We start from the raw sequence: 23392 nt of genomic DNA, 5'->3' as shown, positions 1-23392 counted from the left end.
CATTTTGTTGTTTATAGGAGAAGATAATGAGGTCATATACGTGAGAAAAAATCTCCGCCCCTCTCTCTCTGGCGCCCTGCATATCCGTGTTGGCAAGCCATTCAGGTGGTAGGCTCGATGTTCGTACCAACCGGATAAAACACACTCTTTAAGTTCACATTGTGGATGCAAGTGCTGGTCACAGCAAATCTATCCGGTGTGTCTACTTGAAGAAAATTTCGAAAGCAAATTTCGTCAAGTACATCATGAACTAGTCAATAGAGTGCGAGCCACTACCATGTTGAGTTCTGAAGAAAACAAAATAATCGCTATAGATAGAAGGTCCGGACACATTTAAGCTCATTTACATGTGACAGAATCAATTCCTGATTTATATTGAATTCAACAAGCACCAGGCACTAGGGTAGAATCATATGTTTTATATATTTAAATACATGAATACCCTCAAGTCTTATCGAGCATCTACTTGCCATAATTCTGATGTTTCTTTGAAAAGTCATAGAGTACCTTCAGTACGGCACTGAAAGACAACGATCTCAGCTTCCCCATATGTCTCTGCACATTTTCTTGTGTTAAGGTTAGTCCACAGGAAAAGGATAACACAGTTAAACAAAATAAAGTGCAAGAACTGACTGCTTTGCGAAAGGCAAAACACTTTCCTTTGCTATGCCTGACGGTGTGATCTTTACTTCCCAGACAAAAGGCCAATGGATGATACTAAGACCTTACATCTAAAACAAAAGATATAGGACTTCTAGAAACAAATTTATTATGAGTTGCCATGTCAAGGATTATCCTGATTTTAGTGTCCCCTTCAAAAATTGCGACCAGGTTCATACATTTGCAGCTAACATGCCCCCAAATTCTCCAATCTCGAAATCTAGGTCTTGTGATTTCCTAATGGGTTTGCACAAATAGCACCCACTGAACCCTTTCCAGGTCATAAATTGACTACCACAAAGCTCCAGTATCAAGGGATTCACTTGTCCTGAAGTAACTTCCATAAATCATTGACGTTCTACTTTTCCTAAGGTCACTGGATAGCTAGCCTTCTCATGGAAAAGACACAAGTTAGTGCAATACTTAGCCTATCTAGTACTGGAACCATGTTCCAGCACAATATATTAGGAAAATGTGACTTACATGATTTCTGTGTATCTCAATCTCCATGCTAGAAAACCTAAATGGCATCTCGCAGGCCCAAATATGAAGAGGAGATCAGGTTCTGGTCCGCAAGAACCTGGAGGACAAGAAAACACAGATAAGTATGCAAAGCCACATGTTCTATGCAAAGGACTGAGGCGTCAAAGCCAACTGGCCCAAAACATAGTATGATATTCACAGAGTAAGACCACAGAGAGAGGAATTGGAATTCGAAAAAAAATACAAACGGGGAAAGAGAGATACGAAGCTAACCAACTGCTCTCAGTGCTTTGTCCAGATCAGCCTTTGTAAGCGTTTGTTTGGTTTGTGGTGCATCAGCAGTGACAGGTTTTGAGTAGTTGGAGCAGATATACATGGCGGCCCTAACAACTGCTTCCTTCCCATCAGAAAAGGACAACCATTCCAGGTCCACAGACTTCTGATGACGAGATCCAACTTTCTTATCAGCTTCCTGGACAAGAAGAAAGGTTTACGTAGATTCCAGAGCAGTGGGAAGGAAAAATTGCAATTCAAAGTTAAGTGGGTAACTATATTTTGAAAAAGATAAATCATTAAATGGAGAAAGGAAGAGATTAGATACAAGTACACAGAGTCACCTTCCACTCTCGTGGACTCAGATCAGCCCAATTTTTGACGAGAAATTTCTTTGACTCTTTTAAAACTCCTGCAGAACACAGTGCATAATAGAAGTGATCATTGATCAGTCTACACAAAATTATGATGTTTGGCAGTCATCCTCAGCCATTTGACCTAAGAAACTACAAGCTACCTGATGGAGGAAAACTAAGCTCTCATAAAGTATTGACCTTCAGCAAAGGAACAGAATGTTTGACAAACATTGTTTAGGTATAGAAATTAAGTCAAAGATTTAATTTCAAAACCTTCAAACTTGAAAATATATCAATCGAAGCCCTAGTAACCAAATGTTACTCCATCGTGGTTTGAATTATCAACTCATAAACAACAAATTGAGAACAGATCCTCAGAAAAGAGAAACTTGAAGCTTGAAACCTTACCATCCATATCATAAAGAGAAATATGCTTCACACCAAATTTTGATAACCAGCGAACAAGACTAAATATTTTTGAGATCTGAAAAGCTTCTTCACTGTCCACCACAATAGCTACACATTGAAGTTTATTTAGTCCTAGTCGGACCCAGTTAAACATATACCCAATCAGGATAAGACAGCATTGTAACTTGCGAGATATTCGAATGCCAGATGATGCAGCTTAACCAGTAGATGAAGCAGAAACCAGCAGAGACCAAGCATAAGTCTCCATGTTCTAGATCTCTGTAGACCCTGCACATCAGATGGACACGAATATCATGTTTCCTATCAACCAAAGAAGCACTGGAGGCATCAGAATCTGAGAATTATTGAATCAGGACATTGATTAAATTTCTTCAGTGGATCTCCTCCTAGAAAAATATTAATACAAATGTCAAGGTGATGCAGCTAATGAAAGGGAATTTTTTCCTGAACTGATCACAGACACACTCTAGGTGGATAAGGAATGTAAAACAAGAAAAGGAAACATTGATAGAGACATGCCTATACTCCAACATAGTAATGCAATATCATCAGTAATGTACAAATTAATCATTCAGAGATCATCAGTTTCGAGTTTCAACTCAAAGAGAAGGGAAATAAAAGCTAAAAGTGCAAAAGCAGAACCTGTAATCATGAAAGAAAGAAACTACCATATTACAATTATGAACACAGTTCATTCTGTGTTCTCCTGTGATTTAGGTCAATGGTAGACATTTTTTGGTTGTCAAATATGGAAGGAAAATCCCTGTGAGATGCTGAGATTTTAGGCCGGCATATGAGCAAAAAAGCATTTCAAGGAATCAATTAAGGCCCATTGGTGCTGTCTGTGTGCTATGCTGCCCAGACTCCTTAAGAAGATGCAGCGACTATGTTGCACTAGCACTGGGGTGCAGGTGTGCATGCTGAACCAAGACACCAAGTTCAATCAGCAGCGATGACAAATGCGGTCAAGTACATCTGTTCGCATCAGACTTGACTTTTGAATCAAGGTGAGTGTTGTCAGATTGAGTCATAAACTCTGATTCAATAGTTCTGTCTCACAAAAATTTATATCTTATGCGTTTTGTACGTAACCATTTTAAATTTATATCTTATGCGTTTTGTACGTAACCATTTTAAATTTATTTTCTTTTAATATTAAAACGTGGCCATCCTCATCCACAACCATGTGGCAACACACACAGAAAACCAGCACCTGCATCTACATCCTACGTATAATGAATCATAAATCTAAGAATTCCCAGACAAACTTAAACTTCTTGAACCTTAAGAAAAGAATACTCAAGTAAGAATCCTGACATGAAAGATAATTTCTGGGAGACTATTGAACAGATTGGTCATGCAAAAACATAGAATGAACAAGTTCATAAATTAGATTCTTATAAGGATCTGTTGACTAGGAAGATTTCAGATAGATGGAGAATAGTGTTTTTATCATTTCTGTGAGAGAATTGCTGATGACAGATCCAAATTGAAAAAATGCAACTGAGGTGAATACAATGCCATGATTCTGAGGAATGTGTTCAGCACAAAGAAGTCAGAATCTTGTCATTATATTTGCCACACACACACATATATGTATTTATATAGAAAATGCGGAGACTGTGCACTGAACATGAGCCATCTAATCAACTTGGCTGGCGGTTCACAAGTGCTGCAGAGAGTTGCCTTTCCAAAAAGTGAGTGGCAATTTAACAATTTGATTTTGAGGAGATAATTTTACGTGTGTAATTTCATAAATCATCACAAGTTGTTCAAGTGACTCATGAGTAAGTTCACATAGCCCTCGTACTTAGTCAATTCCCATATTCCAAAACCTTATATACAAGTATGTGTGCGTATGTGTGCATGTGTGTTTTTGTATTACCGAGTCCATACAGAATAGCAGGAGTGATGAATAGAATAGCGGTTATGGATCATCTTCTGATTCTGAGTTATCCCTATCATGCACATTTCTCTCTTATGCTTCTCTCATGGCTTCCCACATAAGTCCACCAGGATAGAAAATATGTCTACCTAACTTTCCAAGCAATGATCTACCATGGGAAACTACATGAAAATTAATTTTAGAGCAAGGGACACAAAAAGCTTATCATGATTCATGAACAAATGCAATCCTTTTACTTAATTATTGTTCAAAATCAACACAATTGCCATGCAATTCAAGCACGTAGACCAATCCATATTATAACTATGCACTAACATTCTGCATAATCATCCACATCCTTCCACAGTTCCATATGATAACTGAAAATATTTAAATCATGAGCCGATGCAGTCACAGAAAATTTAAGACAGTTCTCCAAATAAGCAACAAGTATAAGCAAAAGTACTCACTGAAAAAGGAGATGTCAACTGCATTGCCACTATATCTTGCAAGTCTCTGTTCCTATAACACAAAAAGAACACAGGCAAACAGTCAGCAAATCTATGAATTCACAGGAAGCATTCTGAAGTCTAAGTGTACGCTTAGCAATGGAAAATAAAAATGAAACAAAGTTCCAAAATTTTCACTTCTTCGCATGGTTCAAAATGAGAACATTTTTTCAAAGAAATTGTGAAAAGCCAAGTCTTCTGTATGAAAATTTTAATCTCACTGGAGATGGATAAATTTTATTATGACAAGTTGCTATTCTCATTTCCCCTGGCTCTCTTTTCATTTCTTTTCCAAATGGATATTCGCATGCAGACAAACAAAAGAAAATTCTATATGTACCTGTGAAAATTTCACTAATTTCAAAACATGCCCTTGGAATTTTCAGGCTTGAACAAATAGGGTTGAGTTCACATGCATGTGCATGTGCCTGTGTCTACATATATAGTTGTCAGAATATTAGCACTGCCAAATATGAGAACTTGGCTGCTGATTTTAAACCTTCATGAACATCATAGATGTTTCATAAATGAACACATGCAAAGTAACCCACAAAAAAACATTGAATATTTATTACCTTTTAGTTGAATTTTTTAAGAATTGACAGTTTCTACAACCATTTGATCTATGACAGAGTCACAGAGATCAGCTCATACAAATGTTGACATTTGGCAGCACTCGTATTCCATGAACTATACATGAAAACTCCAACCTTCGTGGCAACGTTACAATAAAAATACAATTTCAATACAGGTCAAGCATGATCTGTTCACTGTTGCAGTAAGTGAAGCAAAAACTTTCACCATTAATGGAAGAGAAAGAACAGCATCCCACTGCGTATTCGAACAGAACAGACCAAATTAACGGCAACAGGAAAAAGTTTGCATCTTTTTCCCGCCTGACGGAATCTATTGGAAAGCTTATGCAGGTAACCCCCCAAACTAAAAAATTTGCGAAACAGATAACAGAGACAGAGAGAGACCTGTCCATGGGGCCGTGGGGGAGAGCTCGGAGCCTCTAGCCTGCAAGAGGACATCGGCATACCAATCAAATAAACTCAAAAGACAATACATAAGAGAAATAGAAGGGTGAGAAATCAGATGGTCATTTACCAAGGCAAGAAGTAGGCTCAGTAGGCGGAAGGAAATGGAATATAGGAAAGAAAAGGAGGTTGCCACGAGGGGCGCAGCGACGTCAACGCAGCAGAGCAGGCCTTTTAACTAGTGCAGCCAGGAGCAAATGTTGGGAGTAACGAGCTTCTTCTTTTCACAATTCAGAACACACACCCGTTTTGGGCCTCAAAAATAAAAAAGAAGAAGAAGAACTTTGGAAAGGAGAAGGATCAAGACTACAGACGGTGGGGCGTGGCGATTGGCCACCATTTCACAAGTATATCGGACGGTCGGAATGAATGATCGCTAGAAAAGTTTTACGCATAGTACAAACCTTTCTGGTGGAAGCTCCCAGAGACATCCCTGAGTCCCTCCTCTCATTTTCTATCTGGTTGGTGTTATTTGAATCAAAGAATGAAGTGGACGACCGTTCCGGTTCCCGCCAGACCTGTTTGCTTCAAAGAGTCGGCATCACATGAAAGAGAGAGAGGGAACTATGGTCACAAATTTGTTTGAGAGGAAACACCATGATAATCTAAAAACTGCGTTTTCTCTAGACAACGTTGATCTAAAAACCGTGCTTTTCCGAGAGAAAGTTGGTGTATACCTGTCGCATGTAAGAAAGAAGAAGGGGGCAGACCAATGCGAGGAAGTTGGTGTCGGTGTCTCTACGGCGTCAGTATTACTCGCGTTTTTGTGAGCTTTCGTTCTAAACTCTGCCGTTTGTTTGGATAGAAAGTGAGTCATTTATACCAGTATGCTCAACTTTGGAATTCTGATGTGCGTTAGTGCTGGTATGGTTGCATCCTGTGTACTCAAAACTAAAAAGCATATTGGTCTACAGAAAATCAGGAATATAAGTATAAGATTGACAATTGCTATACAGTAAAAACCTTCAACCGACTAGCGGACGAGCCCAGCAGGAGGCGGTCCAGATGCAGCGGAGATGGATCAGCTATGTCACTAGCTTCAAAACCGATTGCACAACGGAGGCAGGAGGAAGATCATCTCCAATAACCTTAATTGGAGGAGGCCCCGAAGGGCTATCTCTCTGGGAGGAGACAATGGCCTGTCAGATGGAAATCCTTAGCAGAAAGCTGCAGCAACTTTGTTATTTTGAATCAAATGCCCACATCTCAAGCAGGCGTCCTGGCTAAAAAATATGGTAAAATGGATGGTCGCTATGACGGTGGCTGATTTTGTGTTCAATCGGGCTCTTTAACGGCCTAGCTCCTGTCTGCTTGCAGCTTAGTTTTGTGTTTCAGAGGGGTTTGAGTAGCTAGACATAACTACTGGATCAGAAAGTTTTTTTTGTCTACAATGCTGAGCATTCCCCCCTGTAATTTTTGTCCATATGCATTTTTTGTTAATAAAGGTGAGAGCCTACCTTCCAGCATACATTCCTATTGGAAAAACCTTCAAGCGACTTTATATCTCTTTCCCTGCACAAAGCTTGGTCTAATCTGCGAGCTGGAAGAGTATTCTGCTGCTCAAGTGGGAGAACAAGCCTCCATCTTTCCCCTTGCCCTTTGAATGAACTTCATAGGTACTTGGTGCAGGGCCATTAATTCACATTAGCTGGTAAACCGGTCTCACCTTATCAATGCAAGGGATTGATGCCCACGCCATTTGAGTTAGTGTCCAGCCATGCCATTCAAGTTAGCGATCAGGTGCTTAGCCGCCACCGGCACGAGCTAGTGTGACACACCCCCTCGAGGTTACTCAAAGTGATGATGTTAAAGTTCTTAATGTACTGATTAAAACATAATCACAACCAAGCTGCTGGGAGACAAGAGCTTGTCTATGTTGCTCTACCTGACGTTGTAAGCTAGCGTGCTAGTGTGATAAGAACTCGTGATGATAACGACAACTCCATTGCTTTGTTACTGCTGAAGTAGCTTTCTGCATATATGAAAAATGTTGAAATATGGACAAGCTAATGCCTTAATCTGGGGAATGACTCGTAAAAGTTAACATGGTAGTTAACTTTATATGGCAGATCAACTTAAGAGTCAAGCAGATCTTTGAAAAGTTACATGGTAGTTCACGTTTGAATTGGTAATGTCCACAATTGTCTGAACAGATATGATCACCGTCGCTCATCTTCCAAGGTTCCATACAATCGCTACAGCTATCCACTGTCCACATGGACTGATATATTTATATATATATATGAACTGATATGATCACCATCCTCATCTTCCAAGGTTCCATGCAGTCCCTACATCCATCCATCGTCCACATGGACTGATATATTTCTTTAAACCCACAGCCAAAAGCTGTATCTCAGCAGGATCAGATGGATCCATGTTTTCTTCTTTGAGATTTATGTTTGAGAGATTAAGATGCATGAACAACAATGCATGCTGCCAAGTGGGTAGCTTATAGAAGGACAAGCCACATGATATTTGTGTATCCACTACAATGGCGCGTGACGCATCGTATAGGACACTCTAGACGAAGAGAAAGGTCCATCTATTTGTAATAGGTTCTGGTTGTTTCAGAATTCTTGTTTAGGCAGTTCATAATCTGGAATATATATTCTGTATGATAATGATATGTAAATAGATATATCTATATCAGGAAGATGCTAGTTTGAATGGAGGGAGATTTGAGGAATAAGCTCCAAAATTTTCCCCGTACTATCAAAGCAACTATTCTCCATCTGACGGCAGTTCCCCATCCGATGGCAGTTCCGGACAACGTCACTTCAAAGTTCAAAGTTAAAATATTCTTTAATCAGAACCGTAGCACTTGTATCGGCTTGGCTAGGTTAACAGGAAAAATTGCCTACAGAAAAACAGCTAAATTTTCCTCTCTTTCTCCTGCGAGTAGAAAGACAGCTCCATCACTAGAACTGCTGTGCGCCATAGGGGTCAAGCATGGTAGTGCATCAGTGGTTGCTCCTAGGGGTATATGTAAACTAATAAATACTCGCTTGAACTTCAGACGGGCACCTTCCATTCGGCTGCTTTTGGTGGTTCTAAAGAAAAACGTAAATTTTATGATGCTTCCTTTCACTACGATGGTTCAGATCCTATAGAAATGTGTACACTGACCTATTACTTGGAAAAAATGGGAGAAGGTGGGCTGAACCAGATGATTCCCATGGGAGTCAAATCTGAACCTGATAAGAATAGGTTCAGATCTGCGCCACGCTCAATATCAGAAGAACTAAGGACGAGAGGGAGAGAAAGACTTCAAAGTGGTGGAAATTTTCTGATGGCATAAAAAGCACTCTTTTCTGTAATCCCAAATGATATGAGGAACAAACATATCAGTCTCCTGTCCTGTCGATTGTTAACACGGAAAGGAGCGTGGGGAAGAGAGAGGAAACGAAAAGAAAGGAAAATCACGGTGTTGAACGCCAATCCCGTTTACATATAAGAGCAAGTCACCAACAAAATTACAGCCAAACAAGCCTTTGCAGAGATTTTTCTTCTCTCAAATGCGCTCCTACGACGATCACCGTAAACGCCTCCTCCCCTTCGCAGCCCCCGACAATGAAGCGCTCGATTTCCCCTTGTTCTTCTCTTTCTTCGACTTCCCACCTTCCGATTTCTGGACACAAGACGAGTAGAAATCACAGGTTAATGATTTGCCCAACGGATTCCTGAATATCTCACGATAACGAGTCCACAAAAGGCGGTTTCTGGTTTAAACGAAACCTTAGAATTCATCCAACGGTTCATATTTCAGAAAAAACTGTTATCTTGGTTGACAGACACCAACATAACAAAAGATTTGCATTTATTCAATATAAAGGAACAAAAGAAAGAAAAAGAAGAAACAAAGAGAAAACAACGCAGTTCGTTAAATTAAATTTATTTAGTCAACATTTTGTTGGTGGTAACAACAAGAAGCGAAACAGAAGGCATTCGCCATGAGATTTAGATAAATCACAATCTCAACTTCCAAAGTGCCGATAGATCTTCGCTTATCTCTCACTTATACACAAATGACGTCAGTGCGCATAAGAGTTTGTGCCTATCCTAATGGACATTTTAATAGCCGCAAGCGACCCCGGAAAAGTTCGAATCGAGTTGGTTCACCGTTCGCTGCTCAACAGTCGGGATTAAAGGTAGACTAAAGGCCACCATATCTTACTGGCAACTACTATTTTCCAGAAATCACGAGCAGAAATTGCTTAGGACAAAGCCGAGAGAGACAATTCCGGTGAGAGAGGACAAACACGTCCATTTTACAGAAATGGACGACATGTCGGCCGCAGAATCGGCCCCAACCTTGTGACAAAGAAAAACCAAACAAAAAGACGCGGTGGTCGGAGGGGTTGGGAAGTTGCAGTGGAGAAGCCACCCCATTTCGTATGCGCCTGCCTCTGAAAATTTGAGACCGATATCCCCAATCATCCACCATGTTCGATTACTAACTCCATCGGCAGAGGGGCGGTGCGCTGATGAACTGAAAACTGCACATATGAATCCATGGACTCACCACAAGTTTTCGGAAAATTTATGGTCTTCCGCGGTTTGAACTCACAAAAATTCAGACAAGCAAGGTAGAATTTCCCCTTTTCCGAACAACCATCTTCACTAACCAAGCTGTACGTAAGGGCGCCTAGTCGGGACTTCTCCAAGAGAAATTTACGGAGATTACACCGTCGTGATCCGAACACAGATCTTCACTAAATGAACTGTGACAGAATTCCTCTGTTCGATCTGTTTGGATCGAAAGAGCCCGACCACGGATTCTTTCAAAGAAATGGGAAAAAGAGGGGTTTAGGAGGATAAGGGGCCGAAATTGGGACCATGTAGATTTATGAAAGGAAAATTATGTTGGGCAAGAAATGAAGGAAGAGGAGCTCACCGAGTTGGTGTGGCGAGGTGCTGTGTGGTCGAGGCCGAGCATCCTGAATGACATCTTGGCGATCTCGGAGATGGCCGAGTCCCTGACGTCCGGAGAGTCGCTGTCGAGCTCCTCGTAGGCCGCCTCGAAGGCCTCCTCCCAGAAGCGGGGCAGCTTGATCCGCTTGTTGTGCGTGTACACGTCCCACATGTGCCGCACCACCTTCTCCCTCTCCTCTACTTCCTGTCAACCCACCACAAGGACAAGCATGAATCAGGAAAGCCACCGGCTATCGGATCGATTCGTCGACGACCGGCGAGAGAAAGGGGCGATTTTGGTCGGCGGAGGAAAGGAGAAAAAAACTCACCAACACGTCGAGGTCGTCCTGGATGGGGCCGTCGAAGCCGTCGGAAGAGAAGCGCATCAGGTTTCCGGCGGACCATTTAAGTGTGACGGTGCCGGCGAACATGGACCAGAAGGCGAGGAGGAGGATGGCCACGACTGCCCAGAGCTTATACCTGTTCTTGCCGAAGAGAGATCCGTCCATCTCCTTCTTTGGCGCATCGTCGTCCTTCATTCCTTCTTACGTTTTTCAATCTCCTCAGCGATTGTACAACCAGAGGAGAGAGAGGGTGGCGGCGGTGGCGGTGGGAAAGGGGGCGTCGGAGAATAGATCCAGAGGATGAGGAAAGGAAAGCAGAGCCGCCGATACTCTGAAGTCGCAGACCGACAGGTATTATTAGAAGCGCACCACCGACGGTCAAATTTTGACGACTCGGTGGGTTAAAGAACCGGGTTGGCTCGGGCACGACGGCGGACTCAGACCTACATCCGCAGGTTGCCAGAGCCTGTGTGCGCCAAACGCTCCTTCATTTGGGTATGGCCCGGACCTCTCGGTTCAGTTGCATTATGATAATTACAGAGAATTAGCTTCTGTTTCTAAAATATTTTTCAACTCTTTTACTTTTTACAAAGTAAAATCAACCTTACCTTGTTTCGATTCTTATAATCTTCTATTGCTTGTTTCTTGTATTTTTATGATGATCAACATCAACAGTTTGTAGTTGTATATCTCTTAAATTTCAGTTCTTAGACTCATACATCAGTGCATCGCCTCAAAATCCACTTGACTTGAGAGCCATTTGTTTAATATTTATGCAGCTTTTGACTCGAGTGCGAGCTGCCTACAAAAACGGCTACAAAGGAGAAACAAGATGACAAAATGACTTGGTTCGTGCTTTGCACCATTCCCACTAGATGTAATTGATCAAAATCTAGACTTGTCAAGTGTTTTATGAATCTACCATTATTTTAAGACAAACTACATGTTGTTTTTCAGCCAGAAACTTTTCGTTGCAGGGGCTAATCAAAATTTTAACAAGTTCAAAATATAATTTTTCAAAATTCTTATATGAATTAAACTAGACTTTCTAAGAAGAGGAGGCGTGACAATTCCAGGGAATTACACTTTAACAACTTGTTATTTCTTCTTTGGCCATGCCTCAAGGCAGCCTAAGAAGTTTAAACCATGTAATATTTGCAATGGTAATACTTACTGTCACATCCAAAGCGGTTGTTTTGCAATGGTAATAGTTACTATCACATCTATCTATCTTAAATAAAAAATAAGATAAATTCATAAATATTGTCACAAAACTCATGAAACAGTAACAATTTGACAAACAACTCCAAAAAAGAATTATATTATTTCTTCCTTGGCCATGCCTCAAGGCAGCCTTTTGAATCTTGATTGAGTAAAAGTCTCCGGAGTTAAAAAGTGTTTTTGCCTCTGACTTTATTGTTGGAAAGTACAATGAGTTACTCAGGTGAAAAGAGAAAAAACTTCAAGAAGTGAAGTTCTATTGATTGACGTACGTCTCCGTTGGCAAAATCTGGTAAAAGACTTATTTAATCTCAACTTGCCTATTGGAAACAAGGACCATGACTATCTCACCTAAATTATATAAATTACAAAGATACAAACTATTTTTTTTTTATTAAACCCTTCGCCAATTTAAAGGTGCTAAGTAGCAAAGTGGATGCTGATTTTACTATCGAAAAACATACAGGACATTTGATGATATCGTTGTTTAATTGTCAAAAAATATAAGTTTTATTCGAAACTAAACGTGTATAAACGTGAAAAACAAGTCAGCCGTATAAAATGTCAAAAAAACACGTTTAAAAAAATGATAAAAAAAGCATATAATACCTGTATTATACCAATTTTTTTCTTTTTTGCCATTTTTTTGTTTTTTTATTTTTTTTATAACTTTTAAGATTTATTAAATGTTTTAAATTTTTAAAAAATTCACCGAGATATACAACTTTACTGTATTATATCTGAAAAATTCTTTACCATATAATACCGGTCTATATTTTTTGTGACAATAGACTTTAAAGTACATGTTCTTAATCTGCATGATCTTAAGACACCATATTCCTATTCCAGAAAACATGATGGACAAAATATTTCTACAACAAGCAACTAAATAATATATGTAATTGCATCATATTTTTTTTGAAATAAGAACGTTACGTTCTTAAAATACATGTTAGAAGAACATGTGTTCCAATGGCGTATTGTTCTTAAGACATGAATGATTTGATGCGTTCACTCACAGTTGTTTATGAGCAAAATGGATTCTTGTTAACACTTGTGTTTTTGTGTCATAAACTTACAAGAATCAAATTTTTGGATTGTCATAATGCATGCTACATTTAGTTTTTTTTTTAAAAAAAAAAAGAAAAAAAGGCAAGAGCAAAATTAATAGACAACTTACAATTAAGGCGTTAGCATCTCGTGGTAAGCCCAAGGGAAGGTTAACAATGTTAGTCGGTTCCTGCCAAGTTCAGTATTTTGTTCAATCATGTTAACGGATCAGATTTCAATTAGATATATACATTACTATATCCACTTTTTTCGGATATCTATATATTATATATAGGATGCAAATTCATATTTGAATTCCGATGTGGAGAAATCTATACAGTATATCAAAATCCAAAATCCAAATTTATAATCTGAATATGATCTGAATCCGGTTTTTAGATTAGCATCTAAATCCAAATCTGTTTTTTTTTAAAAAAAACCAAATCCAAACTATCTTGCAAAAATCGAGTATATGATATTTATATGAAACTATATCTGATCAGAAACTGAATCCGATCAATATTTACATAAATCAAAATCATATTCAAGATTCGTATGCCAACTTTTTTCCACATCTTTTTTTTATGTGGTTCACTTAATCCAAATCGGATTTATTGACATCTCTAACTAATGCCTGGGATGGAGAGATTCGAAATTACATTAACCAAAACATCATCTTCGACGAATTTTTTGCCCCGATGAATCGCTAGTAAAGGAAGCTCTTAAAGTCTCTTTTAATTTGGAAGGTGGAAAGTCAGTATTTCTGTTTCAAAATAAATATTCGCCTACCTTAGCCCTAAGTAGAAGGAAAATTAAGAACAAAATGGACAACTACTAACCACCCCACCTTTTTCTGCGGGATTCCAATATCACGGAAATCTCTCTCTTTTTCTCTCTCTCTCTCTCTCTCTCTCTCTCTCTATATATATATATATATATATATATATATATATATATATATATATATATATATATATATATATATATATATATATATATATATATATATATATATATATATATCATGTTGCAATATCTGATCGGCGGTGATTGATCAACTTAATTTTTTATTTGTATATATTGAAAAATACTTCTTTGTTCAAATCAATTTGAGTTTCTGGTATCTAGCTCTCCATTATTCAGAGTTTAAGAAGTGGATGTTCATTTTTCAAAGTTAATCGAGCTTTAAGGGAGCTCGAGCTCAACAAGTAAGGATAAGTATCAAACTAGTTTGTCGAGCTTAATCGAGTCGAGCTTAAGCTCAACACGCGACTATCGAGTTGAGTTCAAGGCAGCAAGCTATTTTCAAGCTCGAGCCGAGTCTAGTTTATGGTCTTACTTAGTCCGAGCTGCCCGAGCTCAGGCTTGACTCGGCTCATAAAGAAGCAGTAAAATTCTGAGTTGGTTGATCTTTTCTTTCTTCTTTCTTTGGTTCAAGCAAAACGATGACTACAGTAAAGCAGCAGCATCCTTTGGATTGGCTAAAAACTCGTAGGGTTGTTAAGTTGCAGGATTTTCTCATTTAGGTCACGATAAAATAGAGCGACAGGAGAAAAGAAGCCAACGCCTGCTGGTTCTCCACAAACCCAAAAAATCCGCCTCCTCTGCAGGTAGCATTACCATTACCATTCTGTGTTCAATCTTTCTGTTACTCCACCATTACCATCGCAATCATTCCCTCAGACATTATCGAGCTCGGAATTGCATTCATCTTCTTGCTCCCCACGCACTCCCTCGGTCTTGATCTTGTTGAATCAAGAACAGTAGTGTTTGTCTTGCTTGCATGCTTTCTTGAAATCTATATCGAAAACAAGTAATTGGCAAATCTGCAGTGAGTTCGATAGATTGATCCGGAAAGAAAACTTTCTGTATTTCATGTCTTAAGTGTTATGTCCAAAGATGACATAACGCGAATTAACTTAACTTGGGCAAACTCGCATTTATTTAGTTCTACAAATGCCGGGCAGCAGGTTAGGTGGGATCAGCTCAAGTTGCTAAGTTAAAATTGGTGAGAAATTTAATACTGAGACTGCATGGTTTCTTTTCCAAGGTGAAGAGTAAAAGTGATTGTATGATAACATCGAGAACACTACCTAAAATTCCAATTCCCATCATCGAAACAATAAACTGAGGATGAAACTCGGACCAGCATCCGACTCCTAGAGTTCTAAACGATTGAAGTGCCCAAGGAGTTGAATCGGTGGAAATGTAGGCCGGTGTGATTCCCCAGGTATATCCCCAAAGGTGACGCCAACTTCCTTGGGGATGAGATTTTCCAGAAATTCTCGTAAGCTTCCTTAGAACTGATAAGCTTAAATTGGGTGGTCAATTTCCAAATCAATAAGGAGAATTCTAGAATCAATACGCAAACTATGTTTGTGAAATATTTTCTAGAAAATTCCCATTTCACTTACAAATCTTTTATAAAATCCAGCGGAGCGGTCTTCATAAAACCTAGTGGGTGATTTTAAGAGCACCAAGATAGGATTTGATAGACGACTTGAATGTTTTGGGTCCAAATGATGTCTTCAAAGGGTCCAAACTAAATAGATCATGCCGCAAGGCTTTCTATGTTCCACTCTTAATAAGTTACCAACTGCCGTGGTGAAAATCCAACTCGTACTCTCCTAAGAGGAAAAGGGCTCGTGCCACTGTCGAGATTCCAGGGAAGACAGAGCAGAAAGCGACTGTGAGGCTTCTTCAAGTTGAGGAAAGGGAGGATCACGTCATCTTCAAGGCTTAGAGAAAGAAGAGAGGAGGGAAGAAGAAAGATCAACTCGCTCCTAAGGGTATTCTCTCTATTTTCTCTCTTTAACTTTGATTCGATATTTCTTCTTAATGTTTCTATTATTGATTCCGCTTTCGACCGTGTTGATTTCGTTCCCTAGCAAGGAGTTAAGCAGTAAGCACGACCAACAGCAGTACCGCACCCCCGCTTCTGCCTGCGAAGGTATCTTGTCTATGCTCTTGTCTTTTTTGTTTCTCCTGTTTCTATTGTTTCCATTCCATTTCATTATTCTCTCTTGTCTCCCCTTCTCTGTGGATTTCATCTCACTCGTTGCTTCTTGATCTCCTTGTATGTTTCAATATTGTTTCTGACATATAAACTACATATTTTGGTAACCGGACGACTACATTATGTATTCTCTTGTTTGGTGGCCTATACATGCAATGAATCAGTTCTTTACTTAATTTTAGTAGTTTTATCAATATTGCTTTCTATGTAAGTATTACATGCATCACATAATAGAATCTATTTTATAACAATAGTGTTTTCTGTATAAGTATTACATTCATCACATAATAGAATCTATTTTATAACAATATTGCTTTCTGAATAAGCATTACATGCATCACATAATAGAATCATGCATGTACCCACGTCACAGAGAAAGATGAATTGGATTCGTGTCATCTGCCTGGAGGCATGACATTGAAGCAGTCCATCTTCTCTCGGTCTCGCCGGAAAACGCGCTTCATTTTCTCAAGTGGAGAGGCATGATGACCGAGTATTTTAAAAATCAATGTGCAATACCCTGGACTTTCGCCGACTTTTCTTTTGAACGTTAAGTCCTCTTCTTGGACCTATTTTTCCTTAAAAGATAAACCCAGTCAAAACGGTTGTTTTTTTTTTTTGGTTTAAACCGTTTTTGTTCCCAAATGAATTTTAAACTTTAAACAAATCTAGTTTTGAATTAAACGCTTGATTTTCTCTCTTTTTTAAGAGTATGCAACCGAATTCCATAAGGCCGGCTACTTCATCTTTCAAAGTTTGATTTTTTTTTTTATATTAGAACCAATTTCAATAGGTTCAATTCAAACCCATTAAGTATGGAATCAAGTGTCTAGCATACACCCGCATTCATTGAATCCACATCCAATTCTATTATACGATGCGTCCTATACTATTCAAGTCCAAATCTGTGAACTAAGTAGCTAGATTAGATCCTTATTCAAGTATAAGATCTAGACCACAGTCTGTTGTTTAAAATTCAGTCCAATATTCATTTTGATATTTCAATCTTGATAGATCTAAAACTAAAACTTCATATAAGATCATTGTCTAGACCAAAACCAATCTCCTATTTGCTTTATTTCTGGTTTCAGACCACAAATCAAAACCCCAAATAATTTTCTTATCCAAAATTCAGTTCTCAAAATGAATAGGTCATCTACTTTTAGAACCAAAATTGGATTCTATATCTAGTCTGGCTATTAAATCCAAATTAATGAACCGCGCATTTTGATTCGCTGACCTGTTCTCCAAATTTTGTCCATTTTCACACTCTTCAGCCGCTTAAAGAAGCGGTAAAGTTTTTGAGTTCTTGTTGTTGTTTCTTTTTTTTTTACCTCAGTCAAAATGATGACTACAGTAATGCAGCAGCATTCACTTAGATCGGCTAAAAATTTGCAGGGTGGTTAAGTTGCAAGATTATCGCATTTAGATCACGAGAAAATAGAGGAAGGGGAGAAAAGAAACGAAAAGAAAAGAGGCCAACCACATTTGGTTCTCCTTCAAAGGCAGACTAACTGAACTGCCTCCTGCAAGTATCTGTAGCCATGGAGGGCAGAAGCATCCAAGCAAGTGGCAACCAAGAACGGCAGTCTTTGACAATGAATCTCAATCTTTCTCTTGCTCCACCGCCACCATTACAATCGCCGCTGCCACTACCACCGCAACCATTCCCTCCGACACTACAAAGCCAGGAATTCCAATGGTCACTAGAAGGGCCATCATCATCGTATTCTTCACCAATGATTCCGATATGTTTTAGACCAACACAACTTTCACAGCCACCCGCATTACAGGCGATACCACCACTGCGAGAGCGGTTGATATTCCCATCCTCATATCCATCATTACCAGAACAGGATGTGGTAGAAAGGCGGCAACAACAATCATCTGCAACACCTCCACTGCTATCCTTGCCAGCACCACCACAACAGCTGCTCTCGATTCGATTTCATCCCTCGCCGGATGCAACTCCTTCGATGGTGAGGCATCGTAATGTTCATGGCAGCAGTGCTGGTGGTGGTGGTGCCGGAGGAAGAGGCGGCATACGCCCAAGGCGGAGTTCCAGCCGGCAGCCGCTTAAAGAAGATCGTATCCGACCACCTTACCCGTGGGCGACAGACAAGAGGGCTACCGTGCACCCTTACGAATATCTGAAGGCCAACGACATAGACAAGATCAGCGGACAGGTCTATTGCAAGAGGTGTGAGCAGGTGTACACCATGGAGGTGGAGCTGAAGAAGGTGCTTGAGGTGTGCTTCATCGTCGTCCGTAATTTCCACGACTCGAACAACCGGGCTACCACGGAGTGGCTGACGCCCAAGATGCTCGACTGCGAGAAGTGCAACCAGGTGGCCTGCGTGAAGCCCGTCACCAACGAGAAGAAGAAGAATATGAATTGGCTCTTCTTGTTCGTCACGCAGTCCCTCGGCTACTGCACCCTCGAGCAGCTTAAGTACTTCTGCAAGCATGCTAAGTGTCATCGAACCGGTGCCAAAGATCGCGTCCTCCATAATACCTACGTCCTTCTGCACAATCAGCTCGTCGAACCCGAGTGTAAGCTCATGATCGTGAAGGGTTAGATCATTTTCTTGAGGGGTTGATTGTTTTTATTTGTTTCATATAAATATTTCCTTATCTTTGTCTTGTTTGTTTCTCAGCTTGTTAATTAATTTGTGGCCCGGCTATATGTATAGCTCCGGCTTCTTGATACCCCCACTTATATATGTTCTTCATGTTGTGCCGATCTACTATATCAAGAAAACTTACCTTGTGTGTGGAAATTAATATGTCAAGTTCTTAAGTTCACTCGTGCATAATGTGTATGGAGACAAGTGATTGTGTTTGATGTGCTTGTCTTTCGTGATCAACCAAAAGTTAGAGATGGAGAGATGGTACCATTGTCAATTTGTCCCTTTTGCTTGTTTAGACTACACTCTGAAAGTGCTTTGTCCATACAGTTTTCTAAAATTGTGTTCAAATTAATCCACAATATGTAAGGCATATTAGATTAGTCTTAGAACAGTTTTGAAACCACTTTATTAAGGTTGTTATATGCTATTTTTCTTGTTTCTTCAAGGAGCAAAATTTGCGTCTAATGCATCCAAAAAACTTAAAGGGTGCATATTTTACATATACATATGTGTGTGTGGATGTAAATGAGGCCTAATATTGTATATGAAACTCCCTTTCAAAAATATCAATTTCTTTTATGAAGGCCTAATACAGTCAATGTTTTATTATTACAAATACAGATTGAACTTCCCTTTTTATGACTTATACATTTGCATCTTTTCATTTGTTTACATTTTTCGTGATACTATTTTTCATGTACACTGACGCATCTCACCTTCGGCTTCATGGCATCTTTTAGGCTCTCATCTTTCCACTTCTGCTTTAAGTCGGTCACGTTTTTTCATATGCATTTGTAGTTTGGATTTGATATCGAGCAGCCTTCTCAAAGGATTTATTTGATTCCCAGTTCTATCAATATTTTCATTTGATATTGGCAGTTTTCTTTCAAAAAGATTTAAAAAAAATCCCAAAAGTACTCCCTACAATATTTTCCCGAGATTTCTAAATCCAATTACCTTTTTTCGTGGCAAATCGCAAACAAATCCAATACAAGAGGTCTTAAAAGCTGGACATTATAATTTAAGGCGGGTTTGATCCCAGGCTGTTCTAAGATCCTTTTTATGTGAAATCAACACTGAATTTTACCACTACAAAAAAAAAAAAACGATTTCAGATATTCAATTCATCGCCAAAACCTTCGTTTTAAGGTCGAATGGGAGGAAGGTGTGACCTGAAATCTGAAGATCTGAAAGTCCCAGTGATACCAAACACAGGTTTAAGGTTTCAAATATATTGGATCTTGTACAAAGACTTTTATCATTTCTATATTACCAGATCAGGTTCCAGCTAGAAGACACTTGATAAATTTTAGTTGCTTCAAATCTGGCCCATTAGCAACTTTATTTATTACACAGAGAAGAAATGGAGATCGAGAGATTCCGACTATGGCTCCGAAGACGACCATTAATAAAAGAACAGAAAAGCAAAAACGTTTTTACAGGTTTAACTTTTGATGAAACAAGAAAATGCTGTGCGCTTCAAAATTGTACTTACTTCGAAACTGGATTTGTTGAAGATGATGCTCCTTAAGGTATCGTGAGATGATGGTTATGGATGAAGATGTATCCCAAGCCAGAGTCTGTAATGGCGGCTGTGGACAAACTGGAGTGGGGATCTGCTGCACCATTGCCGCTTTCAGCTTAATGTTGTTGGGCGTCTTCTAGTTTCCTCCCTTTTCGTCACCGTCGTCTTTTTCCTCTCTCTTTACTAGAAGTCTCGACTAAGCTTGTTGTTGTTTTCCCTTATTTCCTGTGGTGAAGTGTGAACTGAAGAGTTACCAGAAGCTTTTTCCCTGCTTTCCATGTGAAGAAAAAGCTTAAACTCTCACGTCCTGTTCCTTTATATGTTAATGGCTGGCATGGTTCAGAGCTTTCTGGGTGCTAGTTGAACATTCATCAGTGCAAAAGGTTGCTTCTTTCCATCACTGTATTATGCTTCCATGGTCGAGCATATGCCTTTGTGGGTGTTGTATAAGAGCTTGAACCATACTTGGGCTCCTGTTTGACAGATCTCAATTTGCCCTTTTAACATTTTCGGTTTCAGTAAAAAAAAGAAAAAAAACATAAATTAGGACAACCAACCACTGAAGAACCACTTTTACTTGTTTTTGAAAAACACTCGTAATCTTCAATTTGAAACTGAACTTCTCCTTCTTAAATCTTAAGGCACATGCATTTGTGCATGTTGTTTTAAACAACTCAATCCATTCTGATAATCCAATCGGTCTCAATCCACCCCATACTAGGGGTGAACAACAAGCCGAACAACTCAAGCTCGGCCCATGATCGAGTTCAAGCTGACTATTTTAATAAAGTAGCAAAGCCGAGCTCATTTTTTGACTAGTTTGTTTTAGTCAATCGAGTTCGAGTTCACTAAACTCAAAATTTTAAGCTCTACTTAGATGGAGCAAAAATTAGTAACTTCATTGAATGTTTATTTTGTTTTGTTCGATTTTGCTTCTCATGTCATCACGTTGGATCTCTCTCCTTACTTTCTTAGTCATCTTCAACATCATCCAAAGAGAGGCGAAGTCCTTTGCTGCTTTCTCTATTGCTCTATAGCCAAGGAACCTCTCTTTCCCTTTCTTCCCTCTCTTTTTCTCTCTTGAATTTCTGAGATGAAACCCTTGCTCGGTTGCGAGGGTTTCATGATTTCAGATTTCTCATTTATTCTAAAGTGATTCATCTTCACTTGCATATCAGATTGGCCATCCCCCACTACTGCCATCACTCTTTGCAGGGGCCTCCTACTTCCACTGCCATCTTCCTCCACAGCAGCACCGCAGCATTAAACTCGCAGCTATCTTCTTCCGATTGCTTCACTACAGGCCACTTAAACAAGTTAAACGAGTTCGACCTCGGCTCTGACATGCTCAATCGAGCCGATCTTCAGTTAACATTATATAACTGGATTCGAGGTTATGCAAAATAGAAGTTGAGTCGAGTTCGAGTTGGCTAAGCTCATGCCGGCTCGTGTTCACCTATACCTATACCTATAGTAGTTTAGTTTCAATAAAAAAAACTAAGAGTTAAGATAACCAACCATTTAACAACCTCTTTTATATATTTTTAAAGAACTTCCACAATTTTCAATAGTAAACTAAAATTTTCAAGTAAGGTATTGCAGTTGTTGTGAACAAAATTTTCATTTTTTTAACAGATTGAAGATAAATGTACTTTTCTTTTTCTTACTAATCCTTTTATTTCCTTCGGCTCCACAAGACCTTTAAACCCTTACAACATTTATTGGACCTCATGAATCTAGTCATAAGAAGAATCCTAAGCATAATTCAACTCATTTCTTGGTCTTAGAAGGACTCAGTTTCTATTAGTGCAATGGGATTTGTCTATTTATCTAGAGAAGAATACGCATACAATTTAGCAGACGATGTGGAAGACAACTGAGGATGTCAACGGATCGGATATCCGTCCAAACTGCCTTCAAAAAATCGGATACGGTAAGCAATTTAATATCTAAATAAGAAAATCGGATCGGATTCAGATTTAAAAAATAACATCCGATCAGATTCGGGTTCGGTTTTAAGTAAATATCCGATCAAATACTCAACCATATTAACAAGTATATCTGAATCCGAATTACAGCTTGATATTCGGATCCGAACCATGAGTTGTTATCCGAATTCGAAACGCAGGTGTTGACATCCGAATCCGATAATATCCGAATCAGAACCATGAGAGTTTGAGTTGATGCCCCCACCTATGAATGGTTAGGCAAAAGATTTAGCCAAACACACCAACTTAAAGTTATGACATAAGAAGAATGTAAATTGTATATGAAGGTATATATAATCTGATTAAAAGGTAATGGCTTTTATTGAAATTGCATATAATAATAGACAAATAGTTACCAAATTGCATATAATAATAGTCAAATAATTACCACTAATTAATGTAAACAAGCAAACTATTATAATTAAGGCATCAACTAAACAAGATATCTTAAATAATGTATTTATTTAATTAACAAAAACTTGTATCAAGAAATTTCAATAAAATGAGTATATTTAAAAATATGAAAATTAATCGCAAATAAATATATTTAATATGAAACGGCTATTGAACTTATAAAAAAGTTTATTGAATATAAAAAAAATTAAAAAATTATTTTTGGCTTCACTCAAAATTTTAAAACTATAGTTTTACTCTTGCAACAAAAAATTTCTTAATCAATCCTTACCCCTATGTATTTAAAGAAATAAGTTTAAGTGTGTCATAAAAACATCAAACTAATTATTCAAAACTAATTATATGCAACTTCGTAGAAGCCATTGCCTCTTAATCAAATTATACTTTCATATACAATTTACATTAATCTTATATCATAACTTTAAGTTGGTGCATTTTTTTACACCTTTTGCCTAACCATTCATAGGCCACAACTTCAAAACGTCGGATTCTGATATAACTTAAAAGTTGGATTCTCATATATAACTTAAAAGTTGGATTCTAGTATATAACTTAAGATTCAGATTTGGATCGAATTCAAGTATAAATAAAAATTCGGATTCAAATGTAGATTTTAAAATGAGATTCAGATATGGTATAAACTTTCTTTCATCCG

General features: G+C 38.6%; 3 protein-coding genes across 3 annotated transcripts; 1 reads left to right on the top strand and 2 right to left on the bottom strand.

Annotated features, from left to right (window-relative positions):
• Positions 1–284: 284 nt before the first annotated feature.
• LOC116260010 (uncharacterized) lies at positions 285–7492 on the bottom strand. Its single transcript, XM_031638065.2, has 10 exons — positions 6313–7492; positions 5706–6153; positions 5576–5615; positions 4557–4608; positions 2366–2468; positions 2181–2288; positions 1761–1828; positions 1417–1615; positions 1144–1240; positions 285–555 (listed from the first exon to the last, which is right to left on the bottom strand). The coding sequence occupies exons 3-10, from the start codon at positions 5581–5583 to the stop codon at positions 537–539; spliced, it is 654 nt and encodes a 217-aa protein (XP_031493925.1). The 5' UTR covers positions 5584–5615; positions 5706–6153; positions 6313–7492; the 3' UTR covers positions 285–536.
• Positions 7493–8911: 1419 nt separating this feature from the next.
• On the bottom strand, positions 8912–11235 carry LOC116260052 (uncharacterized). The gene is made up of 3 exons (XM_031638129.2): positions 10879–11235; positions 10533–10754; positions 8912–9266 (listed from the first exon to the last, which is right to left on the bottom strand). Exons 1-3 carry the CDS (start codon positions 11086–11088, stop codon positions 9171–9173), a joined length of 528 nt encoding a protein of 175 aa, XP_031493989.1. The 5' UTR covers positions 11089–11235; the 3' UTR covers positions 8912–9170.
• Positions 11236–17724: 6489 nt separating this feature from the next.
• LOC116260612 (uncharacterized) lies at positions 17725–18759 on the top strand. Its single transcript, XM_031639063.1, has one exon. It carries the CDS (start codon positions 17725–17727, stop codon positions 18757–18759), a length of 1035 nt encoding a protein of 344 aa, XP_031494923.1.
• Positions 18760–23392: the final 4633 nt, after the last annotated feature.

The sequence above is a fragment of the Nymphaea colorata genome, chromosome 9, assembly GCF_008831285.2.
Source record: "Nymphaea colorata isolate Beijing-Zhang1983 chromosome 9, ASM883128v2, whole genome shotgun sequence".
NCBI classification, from domain to species: Eukaryota; Viridiplantae; Streptophyta; class Magnoliopsida; order Nymphaeales; family Nymphaeaceae; genus Nymphaea; species Nymphaea colorata.
This window is presented reverse-complemented; position numbering and strand designations above follow the sequence as displayed.

Excerpts from the sequence above, each read along its gene's own strand:
- LOC116260052 (XM_031638129.2), bottom strand. The coding sequence starts at position 11,088 with ATGAAGGACGACGATGCGCCAAAGAAGGAGATGGACGGATCTCTCTTC. Across the intron at positions 10,755-10,878 it reads AGGACGACCTCGACGTGTTG|GAAGTAGAGGAGAGGGAGAA; the intron begins GTGAGTTTTTTT and ends GTGGGTTGACAG. Across the intron at positions 9,267-10,532 it reads CACCTCGCCACACCAACTCG|AAATCGGAAGGTGGGAAGTC; the intron begins GTGAGCTCCTCT and ends TCTTGTGTCCAG.
- LOC116260010 (XM_031638065.2), bottom strand. Across the intron at positions 2,289-2,365 it reads GGCATTCGAATATCTCGCAA|CTATTGTGGTGGACAGTGAA; the intron begins GTTACAATGCTG and ends TTCAATGTGTAG. Across the intron at positions 1,616-1,760 it reads TGAGTCCACGAGAGTGGAAG|GAAGCTGATAAGAAAGTTGG; the intron begins GTGACTCTGTGT and ends CTTCTTGTCCAG.
- LOC116260612 (XM_031639063.1), top strand. The coding sequence starts at position 17,725 with ATGGAGGGCAGAAGCATCCAAGCAAGTGGCAACCAAGAACGGCAGTCT.